The following is an 18965-nucleotide window of genomic DNA, read 5'->3' on the forward strand; positions in this document are numbered from 1 at the left end:
GGATTTTCCTGTAAAATCTCCAAATTCCAGCTGCTCTGGCCCGCTGAGGATCTGCTCATGCAGAATTACAAATGTGGAACAAGGAATTTGATTTTTTTTCCTTTTTTTTTTTTTTTCTCTCCCCTGCTGATTTCATTCCTTAGCAGGCACCAGCTCCTGAGGAGACAAAATTCCAGTATTGAAACAACAGGAGATGGTTTGGGCTAAAAACATCAGGATTTGGTTGGGAATTCCCACCAAAACAGAATTATTGTAGGGAATTAACAGATTTTTCCTCCCATTTTGTGCTCCTGGTTTAATTCTGTGGGATCAGAGGTGGCATTGAGGAGCGGGATAAAAACAATATTCATTATTCCAAGGTATTTTAAGTGGAAAAAAAGATTCCTGTGGTTTAGTTTATAGCATGAAATCTATAAATATTTATAAATATATAACAAAATGTCTGGAATATGAATTCCAGGACAGTCTGGGACCTGGGTCTCTGTCCAGGACACTCTGAAAAAACACAAATCCAACAACTTGTGACACGGCCTGTGGAACAAACTGCTCCCATTTCTCTGGATAATTTTGGAATCACCTCTCTGTCAGTTCCATTAAGATTTTGGAGACTCCTGGGCTTCAAATCCTGTTTGTTTCCCTCGCACTGAGCAGGGTTTAATGTGATTTTTTTTGATCTGAAAGGAGAAATCCAAGGTCCTGGGAAATCCAGGATGGTTCTAAAGCCCACCCCAGACATTCCTGAGCTCCAGCCAAGCCCTACAAAGCAGCACTAAAGGGATTAAATCTGCAAATTTCACAGAATTCAATGACACAGCAATGGGAAAAAAAATTAAAATAAAGAATTCCAGCAGCAAAATCAACCCTGAAAGGGATGGAGGGGTTGGGAAGGGGCTGGAGCAGGAAATGTTCCCAAATCCAGGGGATAAATGGACGTGGTTGTACAAGTGGGAAAAAGCACCAGAATGAAGTAAAAATGGACAGAAAATAAATATTCCTGCAATTTTGCTTCCTCAAAAGACCAGGGCAGAAAAATCACAGAATTCCTCAAACTGGGAGATCGAATTTTCCAGAGGAAAGTCAGACAAGAATTCCACTTCAATTTCTGCCACTCCATGGTAATAAATAAGTAATTTAAGGACAAATTCTTCCTAAAAACCATCAGGGAGAAATAAAAAATACATATATTAGATACGTTCATATATGTAGCTACTATGTTTATTTTATTGATATACAGACTGCATATATTAATGTCTATTAATATAATAATATATATTAAATATCCATTCATATATTAACTACATACACCAAGAAAATAAACATATTATCTAAATATCTGAGTGCATTAAATAAATATATTATTATATATATCCAGGTGTTTCTCCTCTGCTGGATCAGACTTGTGATCCCAAAAAAATCCCATTAAATTCTGGGAGTGCATTTCAGTATCTATATAATGTATATTAAATATATTAAATAGCCATTAATACATTAAATCAATATACCAATAAAATAAATATATTAGCTACATATATGCATTATTAAATACATAGATTAATATATGGAAATCCAGGTGTTTCTCCTCTGCTGGATCAGACTTGTGATCCCAAAAAAATCCCATGAAATTCTGGGAGTCCATTTCATATCTAAATAATGTATATTTAATATATTAAATAGCCATTAATACATTAAATCAATATACCAATAAAATTAACTATTATCTACATATATGCATGTATTAAATACATATATTAATAGATGGAAATCCAAGTGTTTCTCCTCTGCTGGATCAGACTTCCACACCCAATGATCTCCAAAAATTTTCCCAGTTTATTGGAAAAGCTGCTTTGGAATCCGATTTGGGTGCTCTGAATGGGTTACTTGGAACCCGTTTTTCCCTGCTTTTTTTGGATTTTTTGGCCCAGCCTCTTTCTTTCCCCTCAGCTTTTGTGCAAAGCTGAAAATATCCCTGTTTGTGGAATAACAGCGGGGCTGCCAGATCCCCTCCCTGCACTCCCCACTGCTCATTCCCTGCCACCAGGCCACAATTCCCAGGCAGAAATGTGAATTTCTGCCCCTTTTTTCCTTTGGCACAAGGATCTGGTTGGAACTGAATGAGCTCAGGTTTTTTTCCCCTCGGGGTGAAATGAATTCCCAGAATTTCATGGGATTTTTTGGGATCATTGGGTGTGGAAGTCTGATCCAGCAGAGGAGAAACACCTGGATTTCCATATATTAATATATTTATTTAATACATGCATTTATGTAGCTAATATGTTTTATTAGTATATTGATTTTATGTATTAATGGCTATTTAATATATTAAATATACATTATATAGATATGAAATGCACTCCCAGAATTTAATGGGATTTTTTTGGGATCACAAGTCTGATCCAGCAGAGGAGAAACACCTGGATTTCCATATAATAATATATTTATTTAATACACTCAGATATGTAGCTAATATATTTATTTTCTTGGTGTATGTATTTAATATATTAACGCATATTTAATATATGTTATTATATTAATATACATTAATATATGCAGTCTATATACCAATTAAATAAACATATTAGCTACATATATGAATGTATCTAATATATGTATTTTACATTCATATATGTAGCTAATATGTTTATTTCCTTAGTATATGTATTTAATATATTAATGGCTATTTAATATACATTATTATATTAATATACATTAATATATGCAGTTTATATACCTATCTATTACATGTAAATATTTTAAATTATTAATATATTTCCTAAATTATTTTAAAAGTATCTCAGATTGTTTCTAACCACGAGATGGGACTGGGGGATATTCCAGGGGTTCTGTGCAGGTGGATTTGGTTTTTTCCCCTTCATTTTTCCCCAGGAACACGAAGCCAGGTGAGTTTGTGTGTCCAGGGATGGACGGAGCTGTTGGACAAGTGAGGAAAAGCTCAAACCCTCTGGAAAAGCTTTTCCCTGGGTTTTTCTGGTTCCTTGGGGCGATATTTGGTGTTTTTTCCTTGTTTTCTCCTTTTTTCCACGGCAGAGGAGGTTCTTACCTCTCTGCCTGCCACACCTCAGGCTGGCAGCACAATTTGAGGTGGAAAAGCCAAAATTCACCTTTCACAGCAGCCTTGGCTCAGGAGGTTTTATTGGGAATTGTTGGGAATTGTTGGGTTCATGGAAAACCCACAGGACACAAATCATCTTCACTTAATCCCCATGAAATGTCCCCAAAATCGCGCCTTGGGAAATGATCAGGGTGGAATTCCACTCCTCTCATCTTTTAGAAGCCCAAACCAAAAGCCAACAGGGTGGATTTTATGGCAGAGCCAATAAAAATCTCCACTTAAAGGGAATTAATGCCTTAAATAACACATTTGGGTCCCCATCTCTTGCAGAAATGAAAGGTCACGCACTCAACTCTTCCAAAGTCAATTATCTCTCTCATAATGAAGTTTATACAGGACATTAAATGTGCAAATCAAACTGAAACCATCCCTCTTGACCAGCTGGAGTTGGAATAATGACGAACGACGATGTTCACTGCCCAGAAAATAAAAATATTTTTAAAAATCCTCATTTTCCTGAGAGCTGATGGCCATGGATTTGCTGTTGGAAGGTTCAGGATACACCAAAATGGGCTGAATTAAATCAGCAAAATGGGCCAAATTAAAGCACCAAAACCAATCCAAGAAAAGAACGAATCCAAGCACCAAAATGAAGAAAATCCAAGCACCAAAATGGGCCAATTTAAAACACCAAAATGAACCAAATCAGAGCACCAAAATGAACCAAATCCAAACACAAAAATGAACCAAATCAAAGCACCGAAATGGGCCAAATTAAAACACCGAAATGGACCAAATTCAAGCACCAAAATGGACCAATCCAAACACCAAAATGAACCAAATCAAAGCACCAAAATTGGCCAAATTAAAACACCAAAATGAACCAAACCAAAGCACCAAAACTGGCCAAATTAAAACACCAAAATGAACCAAATTCAAGTATCAAATGAAGCAAATCCAAGCACCAAGTTTGGCCAAATTGAACACCAAAATGAACCAAATCAAACCACCAAATGCACCAAATCCATGTATCAAATAAACCAAATCCAAGCACCAAAACTGGCCAAATTAAAGCACCAAAATGGACCAAATCAAAGCACCAAAATTGGCCAAATCAAAGCACCAAAACTGCCAAATCAAAGCACCAAAATGCACCAAATCCATGTATCAAATGAACCACATCCAACCACCAAAACTGGCCAAATTCAAGCACCAAAATTGCCAAATTAAAGCACCAAAATTGCCAAATCAAAGCACCAAACTGGCCAAATTCAAGCACCAAAATTGCCAAATTAAAGCACCAAAATTGCCAAATTAAAGCACCAAAATGAACCAATCCAAGCACCAAAATTAACCAAATCAAAGCACCAAAATTGCCAAATTAAAGCACCAAAATGAACCAATCCAAGCTCCCCAGACCCCTCCGTGGTTCCTGCACTGCCTTTTCCCTCTCCTCCTCCTTCACTGCTGCGCCGGAGCCCAGCAAGTGTCACTTGACTTTCTCTGAAATGCTTTAATAGAGGCTCCCATTTGCAGAGAATTAGCGCGGCCTCTCTCCAGCGCTGATTGGCCTCATTTGCATATGCAAATAGGCGACACTTAATATTCCCTCGGCTTCATTTAGGGCTGCAGCAAACGTGGGTCAATATCTGCTCCATCCTCTGGGGAGGGGAGGGGGGCTTGGGGCTGAGTCAGCAAATGCTAATTAGCTCTGCTGCTTCCAAGCCTTCAAATCAATTAGTGGGATATTAAGGCAGGCTGGCTGGGAGCTCATTGGAGTAATAAAAATCTTTTTTGTGTGGTTGAAAAGGAAAGAAGAACAAGGTTTGACTCTTCCTTCCCCGGGGAGTTGGGGTTGTTTGGGATCCTGATGGAGAGAAAATCATCCAGGCCTGGGACAGGGCTCTGCTGGGCTGGACTGGGAGGGGAAAACAGGAGGGGTGTCCCAAATCCACAGGGATTTCAGTGGGAGGCTTCCCTCTGTCTTTGTTGGGACAATTGATGCCTTAAGTTTTAATTTAAATTTAATTTAAGTGTATTCCAGGCTCTGTGCTGCCCAGGGTGCAGCTCTGAGCTCACACTCAGGCTCTGCACAGAGCAGGGACACAAAACAAATCCTTCTCCTGCTGCACCCCAAGGACAACTTTCAGCCCAAAAGCACAAACAAGGGGGGCTGGAGGGAGGAACAAGAAGGATGGGACCTCACAGCCTGCAGCTGGAATTGGACAATTCAACCCCAATGTGCAAATGGACCAAAATTTATAAAAGTGTGAGACCTTATGACCAGTTGTCCATTTTGTGTCCCATTTTGTGCCCATTTTGTGCCCATGTTTTGCCCATTTTGTGCCCATGTTTTGCCCATTTTGTGCCCATTTTGGGTCCATTTTGTGCCCATTTTGTGTCCATTTTTGTGCCCATTTTTGTGCCCATTTTGGGTCCATTTTTGTGCCCATTTTGGGTCCATTTTGTGCCCATTTTGGGTCCATTTTTGTGCCCATTTTGGGTCCATTTTGTGCCCGTTTTGTGCCCATTTTGGGTCCACCTTGGGTGCAGCCCTGGCCAGGCTCTTGTCCTGCCCAAGGTGGATCCTTAAAGGCTTTTAATAAATCTCTGCTTTATTCTCCAGCTCTGCCCAGTCTCTGTTCCAGCTCAGCCTTCCCAAGGCATCACCATGGGAACGCTCAGAGGAACGGGATCAGCGCATCCACGGCCACCAAACCCCGGTGATTTCTGCTCTCTGCCATTCCCAAGGCATTCCAGGGTGTTACAGCTCCAAAAATCCCACTGAGCACTCCAGGACCAACACCACGAGCTCCTGGGGACCAGCAGTGCCCCCAGGAGCTGCACCACAGCCCATCCTCCCAAAATCCGGGTGCTCCAGCTGAGCTTCCCACCCTGAGGAATTCCCTGGGATGAAGTGACCACATCCAGAAGATCCTTTGGAATCGCCTGGTTTACTCCAGCTGAGGGTCACAGGCTCACCCCAGCCCACAGAAGAGGCACAGGCAGGGAAATCCATGGGAATGGAGCTTTGCAGGAGATTCCCCTCACTCAGCACCAACCTCAGGGATATCTGACCTTGGGAACTCATGGAAAGCTCCTGGAAAAGCTCATGGGAAGCTCCTGGAAAAGCTCATGGGAAGCTCCTGGAAAAGCTCATGGAAAGCTCCTGGAAAAGCTCATGGGAAGCTCCTGGAAAAGCTCATGGAAAGCTCCTGGAAAAGCTCATGGGAAAGCTCCTGGAAAAGCTCATGGAAAGCTCCTGGAAAAGCTCATGGAAAGCTCCTGGATCCACAGCCAAGCTCAGTGAACAGCCCCATTCCTGCTCTCTGCCCCTTTTCCCACCTTAAAACAAGACCCCCAAACTCCCAAGGAAATCCAGCAGCCAACACAGCCTAAATTTCCATTTATTTCTTCACCCCCTCATCAAGATTTTCCCTTTTTGAGCCCCTGCTGCAGCTCCAGGCTCACCAGCACTGCACCCCTGCCTCATCTGCTGCATTTTACATCCCCAAATTTATTGGGCACGACGGAGCAGCACTGGCACAGCTCCTGCCAAGGCTGGCAGCAGTGACTGCGTCACCCCTGCCATGCCCATTTGCCATTCCCTCCCCTTCCAAGGCTGGAATGTGCTTGTGACCAGGAGAACAATTCCAGCTCTGTTCTGTCCCTTTTGTTGCGGAGCGAAGTGGAAATAAATAACAAAATAGGATTTCAAAGCCAGCTTTGGATCTCTCAGGTGGCTTTCTGAGCTCTGGAAGTTGTCCAGGAAACAGCAACCCCTGTCTGAATGCTGAAGGAGGAAATTTGGGGGCTTTTTGACCCAAACCAAGGAATTTATTCACAGTTCTCCCAGCGCTGGCACAGACCCGAAGCACTGGCAGGAATTCGGGTTAATTTGGGATAAAAAGCCCAGGTGAGGGATTTTGACCAGCCAGGTGCTGTTCCTCCCTCCAGATTCCTGCCCAGCACTCCACACACGTCACTGGCAGGGAATATTTGTGCCAAATCCCTCATTTCCAACCCCTGGCACATGGAAATGCACCAGGAGCTGCCAACAGGGACAAAATTCCCCATGAAAAACCTGCTCAAGGCAAACCAGATTTTTGATATGAGGTGGAAAACACTTAATTGGGGACGGAATCAATGCAGGGCAGTGCTTGAAATCTAATTATCCATCTCCTCTTGCAGACACTGCCCTGTGTAAAACAACCCTGTCACTCAATAGTATTGACAATCCTGCCCTGTCTCCTGGTTTTCCATGGAATTCAGGGACTGATACCATGCAGAAAAAAAGGAAATTAAAGGCCCTGTGCTGCCACATCCCAAAATCCAGGATTTTATGGCCTGCCATGCTGTTCCTCTCTGTGGCTTTATCACCACGAGCTGTGAAGGGCTACAAACTTTATTTTCTGAACTGAGCACAGCTCAGGAACAGAGATGGGGAAGATCCAGTGTGGATAATTCAGGAATCATTTCCCCACTTTTCCAAACACCACAGCGACTCATCCACTTCCACCTGACACTGCCCCAGCCCACGAGCAGCCCCTGGAAACGCTGGAGGAATTCGAAAGCAATAAAAATTGTGAAATTTGAAATTTCGTTGAAATGCTGTAATTGTCTGAGGTGAAGGAGGGAAGGTTCTGGTGAGAAATTGGGATGAAATTGGGATGAAACTGGGATGAAATTGGGATGAAATTGGGATGAAACTGGGATGAAACTGGGATGAAATTCCTTCCTGGGAGGGTGGGCAGGGGCTGGGCTGGAATTCCCAGAGAAGCTGTGGCTGCTTCTGGATCCCTGGGAGTGCCCAAGGACACCAAGCTGGGATGGGGGGAAGAAACTGAAATTATTTTTGAGGTCTCTTCCAACCTCAACCATTCCAGGATTCCAAAGGAGAAGCCCCCATCGGCATTCCCAGCTCATTCTGCATTTGGTACCTCATTAACACCTGGAAATTCGGAACACATCCTCAAAATCCACCTGGAAATTCGGAACACACCCTCAAAATCCACCTGGAAATTCGGAACACACCCTCAAAATCCACCTGGAAATTCGGAACACATCCTCAAAATCCACCTGGAAATTCGGAACACACCCTCAAAATCCACAGCGTTTGGTTGGTTTGGTGAGGTTTTTGTTCCATTGGCTTCCCGTGTTAATTTTAATTTAATTTAGTTTATTTGGGCTTTGTGGATTTTAATTTGTGTCTTTTTCGTTTGGTTGGTTTGTGGTTTTTAATTTGTTTGGGGTTGTGGGTTTTAGTTAATTTGGGGTTGTGTCTTTTTAGTTTGTTTGGTTCGGGGGTTTTGAGTTTGTTTGGCTCGCGGTATTTGGTTTATTTGTGTTGTAGTTTTCCATTTATTCAGAGTTGTATCTTTGGTTTGTGGTTTTTTAGTTTGTTTGGGGTTTGTGGGTTTTTAGTTTATTTGGGGTTGTGGTTTTTAGTTTGATTTGTGTCTTTTTAGTTTATTGGAGTTTGTGGTTTTTAATGTGTTCACTTTGCGGGTTGTTTGTTTTGTTTTTGTGGATTTTTTGGCCGGTTGGGTTTTAGTTTCTGTTGCGGGTTTTTAATTTGTTTGGTTTTGTGAGGTTTTGTTTATTTACATCTGTGGGATTTCAGTTTATTTGGGTTTGTGGGATTTCAGTTTATTTGGGTTTGTGGGATTGGAGTTTATTTGGTTTGTGGTTTTTAGTTTAGTTTGGCTTTGTTTGGTTTGAGTTTTCCTCCTCCAAGGACAGTGTCAGTCCATCAAACCCAGGAGCTCATTTGGGGCAGCTTTTGGAGAAAAATCTCGATTTTTGAGATCCCAACGCCAACAAGAACTCAAACTGAAGGCTCCGAGAGGGACGGGAAGCAGCATTTAATTGTATTTTCTCCATCTGTTTGCACAACTCCGCAAAAAGCCCGTGAAGAACAAGCCCAGGATTTATCTCCAAACAGCTCCGGCTCCTTGGGGCTCCTTCCCTGGGGATTTAAATTCTCTAATTCCTGAAAATGAGCACTGTTCGTGCAGCCCTAATTGTTCCTTTTCAATCAGCCCCGAGTGTTTGCAGAGAGAATTTGGTGCAGCTGCCATGGATGTGTTGGGAAGGGAAAGCTTCAACCCCTGGAATTCCTCAGGGCTCCCTCCAGGAATTCCCACTGAACTCTGCTTTTGGGGAGAGCAAAAATCCAGCCCACCAATAAAAACCTCATCCTAAAATTAAAATTCCAAGTTACAAAGAGGAAGCTTTTAAAAAAACCACTTCTTTTATCCCACTTCTTTTATATTTTACTTAAATATTCGTGGATGTTTATATTTAAAATAGTCACTTACTGGTTTATATCTTTTTGTATCCCTTTTTAAAAGGGCCCTGGGTCCCTCCAGGAATTCCCACTGAACTCTGCTTTTGGGGAGAGCAAAAATCCAGATCACCAACAAAAACCCCACCCTAAAATTAAAATTCCACGTTACAAAGGGGAAGGGTCCTAAAAGAAAAAGCCTTCAAGGTTATTGCCTCCATCTCCTTTTATATTTTATTTAAATATTCGTGTATTTTATGTTTACATATATTTAAAATAGTAACTTATTGGTTTATATCCCTTTAAAAAAGGGGATTTGCTTGCCTGATTTAAGTCAGCTCTGAGTGAATTCCTCAGGTGTGAGGCAGCAAGGAGAGGAATTAATTCCTCTCTGCAGTCCAGCCTCACACATCTTCCAGGGCAATTTAAAAAAATGGGCATTTCTACATTTTTAGGACGATTTCTCACCAGATGAGGCTGTCACGATTCACGTCCCAGTCAAATTTAACTGGGATTATTTATAACTGGCTCCGAAATTCTGCAGCTGAAGGGAAATTCAGGACTCCACAGCTGGGTTGGGGCTGAGAGAAAAATCATTTAGTGAGGAAAGAAGGAAAAATCCCCCAGTCTGAGGGTGAACGGGGCTAATTAGGAAATCATGTTGAATTCAAGGGACAGTAAACGAGGAAAGAAAACAAATTTAGGGATGCTGAAAGCATGAAAGCACTTAATTTAAATATTTTCTAAATGAGACGTGCTGAAATGGAGCTCCCTGAACTGCTGGTGTTTCCTAGAAGCTCCTAAGTTTAAAAATTACCTTGAGATCAAAGCATTTGATTGAAATGGAAATGAAATCCTCTCTGTTCTCCCAATTCCCCAAGAAAAAGCTGACACTTTTTCACTCCCAGTGCTCCTGCCGTGGCTGCCCTCGGTTCTTTTTCCACACCAGCCACGGAATTCCGTGACTTGTGCTGTTCTCAGCCTCTCCCCCCTCCCCAAATGGGATTTTGGGGGTTCCATCTGGTTTTTCTGAGATTTTTTTAAAGCCTTCTACTTGCTTATAAGATGGAGTCAGTTCTTTAGTTTCTGTACAATATTAAGGGTCAGTTTTTCACTTTCTCACACTTTGGAACATAAACAACCTTTCTTGTTTTTGTTCACTGTCCTTTGCTTACACATTTCCAGCCTGAAAACAATGTTGGTTGACAGCTGGTCTGGCCAGTGGGGTGAAGGGGTGGCAACCCCAGAATCCAATCTGCTCCCAGACCCACAAAATTATAAAAGGAAAAGAAATAAACAGGCTGGGCCCTTTTTGGTGGGGAGCAGCTTTTCACTGAAGACTTCTGCCTCTGTTTTGTTGATTTTGCGTTCTGGGCAACATCCATCCCCGGATTTTCAAGCCTCACAGCAGCTCTGGAACAGGAATTTTCACACCAAGGAAGATCCTGAGCTTTTTGGGTCACTCCAGCTGTGCAGGGCAGAACCAGCTGTGCCACATCTGGGAGAGGCACCAAACCTCTGGAGCCTTCACCCCGAACCTCTGCAGGCCTGGCAGCGCCGTCCCCACCCCTGGGCTGGGCCAGGGCAGCTCCAGCTTTTGGTTCTTTTTCCACACCAGCCACAGAATCCCTTGTGCTGCTCTCAGCCTCTCCCCCCCTCCCCAAATGGGATTTTGGGGGATCCATTCCCAGATTTTCAAGCCCCACGGCAGCTCTGGAACAGGAATTCCCACACCAAGGAACATCCTGAGCTTTGTGGGTCACTCCAGCTGTGCAGGGGCAGAGCCAGCTGTGCCACATCTGGGGAGAGGCACCAAACCTCTGGAGCTCTGCAGGCCTGGCCCCATCCCCACCCCAGGGCAGCTCCAGATTTTGTTTTTCCCGTCCTGCAGAGGGACGAGCACCAAATCCCTGCCCCTTCCCCAGCTCCGCGCTGGGATTTGGGATCTGCTGGAAATCCCGGCAGCAGAGAGAGGAAAGGGGTAGGGAGAGGAAACGGAGAGAGCTGAGGGAGGCACAGAGAGGAAAAGAGGATTACGGGAGATCCTGCAGCACAGGAACAGAGTGGAGTCCCAAACCCGCGAGGTCGGGAAGGAAGAGCGGCAGTGCCGGAGCTGTGATTCCTCAAATCCCACCGAGCCTCGGGCACCTGGGGCTGGAGCAGCAGCTCTGCAGTGTCAGGAGCTCCTCCTGCCCTTCCAGGAGTTCCTCCAGCCCTTCCAGGAGCTCCTCCAGCCCTTCCAGGAGCTCCTCCTGCCTTTCCAGGAGCTCCTTCTGCCTTTCCAGGAGCTCCTTCTGCCCTTCCAGGAGCTCCTTCTGCCCTTTTGCCCTTCCAGGAGCTCCTCCTGCCCTTCCAGGAGCTCCTTCTGCCCTTCCAGGAGCTCCTTCTGCCCTTCCAGGAGCTCCTTCTGCCCTTTTGCCCTTCCAGGAGCTCCTTTTGCCCTTCCAGGAGCTCCTTCTGCCCTTCCAGGAGCTCCTTTTGCCCTTCCAGGAGCTCCTTCTGCCCTTCCAGGAGCTCCTTTTGCCCTTCCAGGAGCTCCTTCTGCCCTTCCAGGAGCTCCTTTTGCCCTTCCAGGAGCTCCTTCTGCCCTTTTGCTCTTCCAGGAGCTCCTTTCGCCCTTCCAGGAGCTCCTTTTGCCCTTCCAGGAGCTCCTTCTGCCCTTTTGCTCTTCCAGGAGCTCATTCTGCCCTTCCAGGAGCTCCTTTTGCCCTTCCAGGAGCTCCTTCTGCCCTTTTGCCCTTCCAGGAGCTCCTCCAGCCCTTCCAGGAGCTCCTCCAGCCCTTCCAGGAGCTCCCTCTGCCCTTCTCCTCTTCCAGGATCTCCTCCTGTCCTTCCAGGATCTCCTTCTGCACTTCCAGGAGCTCCTTTTGCCCTTCCAGGAGCTCCACACTGTCCCTACAATTCCTGGCAGGAGGGGGAAGCCAGGGGGGTTCATTCCCAGATTTTCACACCACACAGCAACTCCTGATTGCTCTTCCTGGGTTCTTCCTTTGCTGCATTTCCCAAGGACGGCTCCGAGGGAGAGGAGAACAATGAGCTTTGGTGGCTCTGTCCTGCCTTTAAATGGGAATTATTTGGGAATTATCTCGGGCTCTTCCCTGAGTCCCACATTCCCAAGGAACTGAAGCAGCATCCCAGCAGCATCCAAACCGCATTTATCACCTCCTCCAGCCTCAATTAACACCCAAAATAAGCGAATAATTTGCTCTGGGGCAGGCTCGGGGTGGCATTTCCCTGTCCCGCCCTCCAAATAAAACTCTGATTTATGCCAACGCTCTCTCTGTCACTCTGTCTCAGGTTAAGTTTTAAATACATTTATTTTCCCCCTCGGTTAGAGCCTTGAAAGCCTCCTAATCACCAGTCAAATAAACTCCAGATCATTTCAGATGTGTGTGACTAAAGGGCAGCCCTGGCGCGAGCCTTTGTACAAGATTTCCTGCGGCGTCAAGGTAATAAAAAAAAACATTACAAAGTGTACAAGGAGCTGTGTGTAAATGCCAAAAAATGAACTGGAAATGTCAAGGAAGTGTAAAGGAGCTGCGTGTCCTCTGTGCCAGGGTTGGGGAGTGACGTGGTCTCACGCAGAGACTGACAGATGTTCCAGCAGAGGGGCTGCAAATGGGCAAAGCTGAAACAAATTGTGAGTTTTGGGGGGAAAAAGCAGTTTTGGAAATGGATTTGTCTTTCTTTCCAACAGGTGGTGAGATCACGTGTCCTGACATCCTCACCTGTCCCAAAATCCTCACCTATGCCAAAATCTTCACCTGTCCTGACATCCTCACCTGTCCTAAAAGCTTCATCTATCCCCAAAATCCTCATCTGTCCCAAAATCTTCACCTGTCCCAAAATCCTCACCTGTCCCAAAAGCTTCACCTGTCCTAAAAGCTTCATCTATCCCCAAAATCCTCACCTGTCCCAAAATCTGCATCTGTCCCAAAATCCTCACCTGTCCCAAAAGCTTCACCTGTCCTAAAAGCTTCATCTATCCCCAAAATCCTCACCTGTCCCAAAATCTGCATCTGTCCCAAAATCCTCACCTATCCCAAAAGCCTCAGCTGTCCCAAAAGCTTCACCTGTCCTAAAAGCTTTACCTGTCCCAAAATCTGCATCTGTCCCAAAATCCTCACCTATCCCAAAAGCCTCAGCTGTCCCCAAAGTCCTCACCTGTCCCAAAAGCTTTACCTGTCCCAAAAGCTTTACCTAGCCCAAAATCCTCACCTGTCCCAAAATCCTCACCTGCCCTAAAAGCTTCATCTATCCCGAAAATCCTCACCTGTCCCAAAATCTGCATCTGTCCCAAAATCCTCACCTGTCCCAAAATCTTCACCTGTCCCAAAATCCTCACCTGTCCCCAAATCCTCACCTGTCCTCCCAGCCCCCACAGCCTCCCCAGTGAACCCAACTTTTGGGAATAACCAGAGCTGCTCTCTGACCTTATGGGGACAAGTGGGACAATCCTGGGACAATCCTGGGACAATCCTGGCACAATCCTGGGACAATCCTGGGACAATCCTGGGACAATCCTGGGACAATCCTGGGACAGTCCTGGGACAATCCTGGGACAATCCTAGGACAATCCTGGCACAATCCTGGCACAATCCTGGCACAATCCTGGGACAGTCCTGGGACAATCCTAGGACAATCCTGGGACAATCCTGGGACAATCCTGGGACAATCCTGGCACAATCCTGGCACAATCCTGGGACAATCCTCTGCCCCACCGAGCCCCTTTGAGCTCTGATCCCTCCAACACCAACAAAACCCTCTCAGTGCCTCGAGGCAGAGCAGAGAATTGGAGAACTTCACCAGAAATTAGAGGGGATTTGAGCAGGATTTAATTGGAAAGAGCAGGAATCGCTGCGAGGCTCCACCATCACCTCGATGAAGGCATTTCCCTGCCTCAGTGTCCGGGGTAATTGGCCGGTTGGACTCATTATCAACAAGTTCTCAGCCTTAATGATAATTTTAAGGACTCCAGCAAAAAAAAAAAAGAAAACATTTGTGGGGAGCTGAACAACCCTTTTAGGCTCAGTAATCAACAGCCGTGTAAGCTGAATTTTAACATGGTTAATTTGTCATTCCCCCAGCAGCGCTGTGGAACGTCAGGACCTGACTTCCACTATGAAACAGCTTTTTCCAGATATCCAAGGGTTCCACTGGCCCAGGGAATTTGAGGGTTTGCAGCTTTCACACACAACCCTGCACATCGTTCGTGGCAGCAAACACAGGGGTGGATTTGGGGCTTGGGGAAGCAGGGAAAAGCAAAATAATAAATGAGAATGTAAGAAAAGTGCAGTAATTCCAACCTCCTACATGGACACTGCTCCTGGAAATGCCACTGTCAACCCCACCTCACCCACCCTTCCCAGACATTCCAGGGAATTCAGCCAGAGCACACTTGTAATGACAAAAAAACCATCAAAAAAATCCCACTCTGGAAAGAACCTGCAATTTAAATGCTGAAAAAAACGATTAAATTTCACAATAATGAGGCAGAGATGTTTAGATGCTGGGACAGACTCTGCAGCTGTTTCCCACCTCCCAAGGTGAATTCCAGCCCCTCCTGGACTCACCCTCGTAGCTGGCCTGGAAGCCTTGGGCACTCACGGCGTAGTCACTGACGAGCCACAGGGACAGCACGAGGCCGGTGCTGACGATGGGAGCAGGCAGCTGGAATCCTGTCAGCCTGGAAAAAACCCAGAGTGGGGTCAGAGACACCGGGAAAAACCCACAGCAGGGTCAAAGTTACCAGGAAAAAGCCACAACAAGGTCACACTCACCAGAAAAAACCTACACAAGGTCATACTCACTGGGAAAAACCCAGAGCAGGGTCAGAGTCACCAGGAAAAACCCACAGCGGGGTCAGAGCCACTGGAAAAACCCACAGCAGGGTCAGAGCCACTGGGAAAAACCCACAGTGGGGTCAAAGTCACAAGGAAAAATCCACAGCGGGGTCAGAGCCACTGGGAAAAACCCAGAGTGGGGTCAGAGCCACCAAGAAAAAACCCAGAGTGGGGTCAGAGCCACTGGAAAAAACTCAGAGTGGGGTCCGAGCCACCAAGAAAAAACCCAGAGTGGGGTCAGAGCCACTGGAAAAAACTCAGAGTGGGGTCCGAGCCACCAAGAAAAAACCCAGAGTGGGGTCAGAGCCACCAGGAAAAACTCACAGTGGGGCCAGAGCCACCAGGAAAAACCCACAGCAGAGTCAGAGCCACAAGGAAAAACCCACAGTGGGGTCAGAGCCACCAGGAAAAAACCACAGCGGGGTCAGAGTCACCAGGAAAAACCCACAGCGGGGTCAGAGCTACCAGGAAAAACCCACAGTGGGGTCAGAATCACTGGGAAAAACCCACAGTGGGGTCAGAGCCATCGGGAAAAACCCAGAGTGGGGTCAGAGCCACCAGGAAAAACCCAGAGCAGGGTCAGAGCCATCAGGAAAAACCCACAGCAGGGTCAGAGCCACTGGGAAAACCCACAGTGGGATCAAAGTCACAAGGAAAAATCCACAGCGGGGTCAGAGCCATCGGGAAAAACCCAGAGTGGGGTCAGAGTCACCAGGAAAAACCCACAGCAGGGTCAGAGCCACCAGGAATAAACCCAGAGCAGGGTCAGAGCCATCAGGAAAAACCCACAGTGGGGTCAGAGTCACTGGGAAAAACCCACAGCAGGGTCAGAGCCACTGGAAAAACCCACAGTGGGGTCAAAGTCACAAGGAAAAATCCACAGCGGGGTCAGAGCCATTGGGAAAAACCCAGAGTGGGGTCAGAGTCACCAGGAAAAAACCCAGAGTGGGGTCAGAGTCACCAGGAAAAACCCACAGTGGGGTCAGAGCCACTGGAAAAAACTCAGAGTGGGGTCCGAGCCACTGGGAAAAACCCACAGAGAGGTCACACTCACCACTGCTGACCTGACAAAAACCCCACAGCAGGGTCAGACTCAGCAGGAAAATCCCACCCAAGGTCACACTCAGCAGTGCCCCACAAAGCACCAGGAGTGGGGCAGATCCCATCCCGCTCCTGGAGAAGGAGCTGCAGACACCTGGGACAGCCTGAGAACAACAAATCCTGAGCTTTCCCCACTTTCTGCCAGCCCACAGGAACTGCTGCTGTGGTTTTTCAGTTTTTCCCAGTTTTTCCCCCACTCCTGTGGTTCTTCACTGGTGCTGTCCCAAACCCTTCCCTGCTTCACACCTTGGTCACCAACACCTGCCCTGGGGCACTCCACAAACCCAGCCCTGGGATGCTGGAGCAGAACCCACCACACCCCTGGGAGGAGATTTTGGGGGGCTGAGTGAGCCCAGGGCAAAGCTGAAAACGTTTTGAGAACCTTGGAGTAAAAATCTGACTGAAGATTCTACAAACCGCACTAAAGTGAACACAGGAACAGGCAAAAAATGGGAAATAAATAATAAATTAATAAAGAATGGGTAATAATAAATTAATCCCTTCAGTGTGGTGCCTGCAGAGTGTTTGCTGTGCAGCCTGGCAGTGTTGGGTAAGGCTGGAATTTCTAGGAATCCTCCCCACCCTCACCCAGCCCAGCACAAGGGGGTTTATGTGGGGACAGATCCCAAATGCACCACAGCAAAGGCTGGCCTGGCTCCCAGAGGGAAAAAATCCCAGCCCACAGCCACGGAATTGCTGCATGAGAGGGTCTGGGAGCTGCAGGAATTCCCAGGGCGTGGGCACAAATCAGAGGGAGGGGAACAAAATGGAATTGGACAAATCCAGGGACTCCCAGCCCTGGTGTCTCGTCCTCCCTCCCACTTCTCTCATGGCTAAATGACAACTGGATTTATTAATGTTCATTAATGACTTTCATTAATCCCAAACACACAGCCCTGGTGCTGAGCCATCCCCACAGCGGCTTATTCCCCAAAATTACACTTTTACAACTTCCAAACCTTCTCCTTATGCTTGGCCGAGGGGATTCCTGGATGGATTTGCAGTTTAAAGCAATCCCAGAGTGGACTCCTGCCTCTCCAGGAATGCAGGAGCAATCCCTGAGCTGCCCCAAAGCCAGACTTTTACAAACCACAGGAGCAGCAGGAACTGAAGGAATTTGGTATCATTTGGCATCAAAAGTGCTCAAGGGATCACAAGGGCAGGAGTAGCAGGAGATAAACAGGAAAAAGGAGAATTTAAAGCTTCTTACAACACAATCTGAGGCTTATCCCACATAGAGCAGGGGGGCAAAGGATCACCTGGGATACAAAGCTCTCTGACCCTCCCAGAAACACCTGGAAATATTATTTCATTCAGGCTATTTCCTCCCTTCTCATGGAATGAAAAGGCACCCACAGAACAAAACCAGATTTGGAGGGGTTTAAATTTAAATTTCTCTGAGCACCCAGCCCGAGCAATTCCTCCTTAAAATCATCACCAGAGACAGCGAGGGAGCTTCCCTCCTCTTCTCTCTCTGCCTCTCATTGAGCAAACCTAAATATTATTTCACACCCATTTGAGCTCTGACTGATGAGAGCTGACAGGCTCTGCCTGAGAACTTTATTGAAGCAAAATTTCCAGTTATTGGCAGAGCTCACAGAGTTGCCAGCCCATGATTTAAGTTTTAATGTCAGCACAGCAGCACGGACCAGCCCTCGGCATAAAACTCGTTGTCTGGACAAGCTGGAAGGACAATTGCTCCTGTTTATTAACAATCAAAGGTTCCAGCATCCAGAAGGATTCTGTTTCTACTGTGCTGAGTAAAAACATCCTTGTTTTTATTAATTAATTAGGCAGTTTAATTAGAGTGGCCTGTTCATCCATGCACTAAAAAAACCCCCCAAAAAAACCCCCAAAACAAAAACAGAACAAAAAAACCCAAACAAATAAAAAAAAAAAAAAACACCCACACAAAACCACACAAAAACCCCAAAAAAACCCCCACAAAAAACCCAAAAAACCCCAAAAAACAAAAAACAACAAAAAAACCAAAACAAAACCAGGACATGGCTGGACCAGCTTAAATAAAAGAAGAAAATAAAAGAACCTGCTGATTTCTCTTGCCCTGATCACCCCATAGCATCACTCAGGAGTTTGCTCATGCAGCCTGGGCTTTTCCTTACCCAGAGTGGATCTGCTCCCTCTGAACGGACCTTTTTGCATCCTGCATTCTGCTCACAGCCCCTGAGCTAAGGGGATCCCGATGTTGTTTTTAATTCAGGGCAACACGAACACGTCCTTTACCTGTGAGGCAGAGCTGCTGTCCCCGAGGAGTCACAGGAATTAAGTGTTACCTGGAACAACGCTGCCCTGCAGCATTTATTCCAACACAACCGGTGTTTTCTGCTAACAGGGCTCTGAAAGAGAAGTCTCTGTGCACGGGGGCATGAAATTGTCACTGGGTTTGTTCTGCACAGAGCCCACACTGACTGGAGATTTCCAGGGGAACCTCTAGGAACTGATAAACCCAACCAGGTCTGAGCCTCACAGGTTCTCTTGTGTGGCCACAGAGCCAGCAGAGCAGAAGGGGCGGCCTGGCAGCACCAAAGGGCGCCAAACCCTGACCCAACTCTGCTCTAAACCTGCTCTAAATCTGCTCTAAACCTGCTCCAAACCTGCTCTAAACTCTGCTCTAAACCTGCTCTAAACTGCTCCAACCCCGCTC

The 18965-nt window shown here is 46.1% G+C and overlaps 1 protein-coding gene across 1 annotated transcript in view; it reads right to left on the reverse strand.

Moving 5' to 3' along the window:
• Window positions 1–18965, reverse strand: part of CSMD2 (CUB and Sushi multiple domains 2) — a 290617-nt gene that overhangs the window by 232267 nt on the left and 39385 nt on the right. Inside the window, 1 exon segment of the mRNA XM_063419131.1 lies at window positions 14930–15042. Within this exon segment, the coding sequence (XP_063275201.1) occupies window positions 14930–15042 (113 nt within the window).

Source organism: Prinia subflava, chromosome 24, assembly GCF_021018805.1.
Source record: "Prinia subflava isolate CZ2003 ecotype Zambia chromosome 24, Cam_Psub_1.2, whole genome shotgun sequence".
Lineage (NCBI taxonomy): Eukaryota > Metazoa > Chordata > Aves > Passeriformes > Cisticolidae > Prinia > Prinia subflava.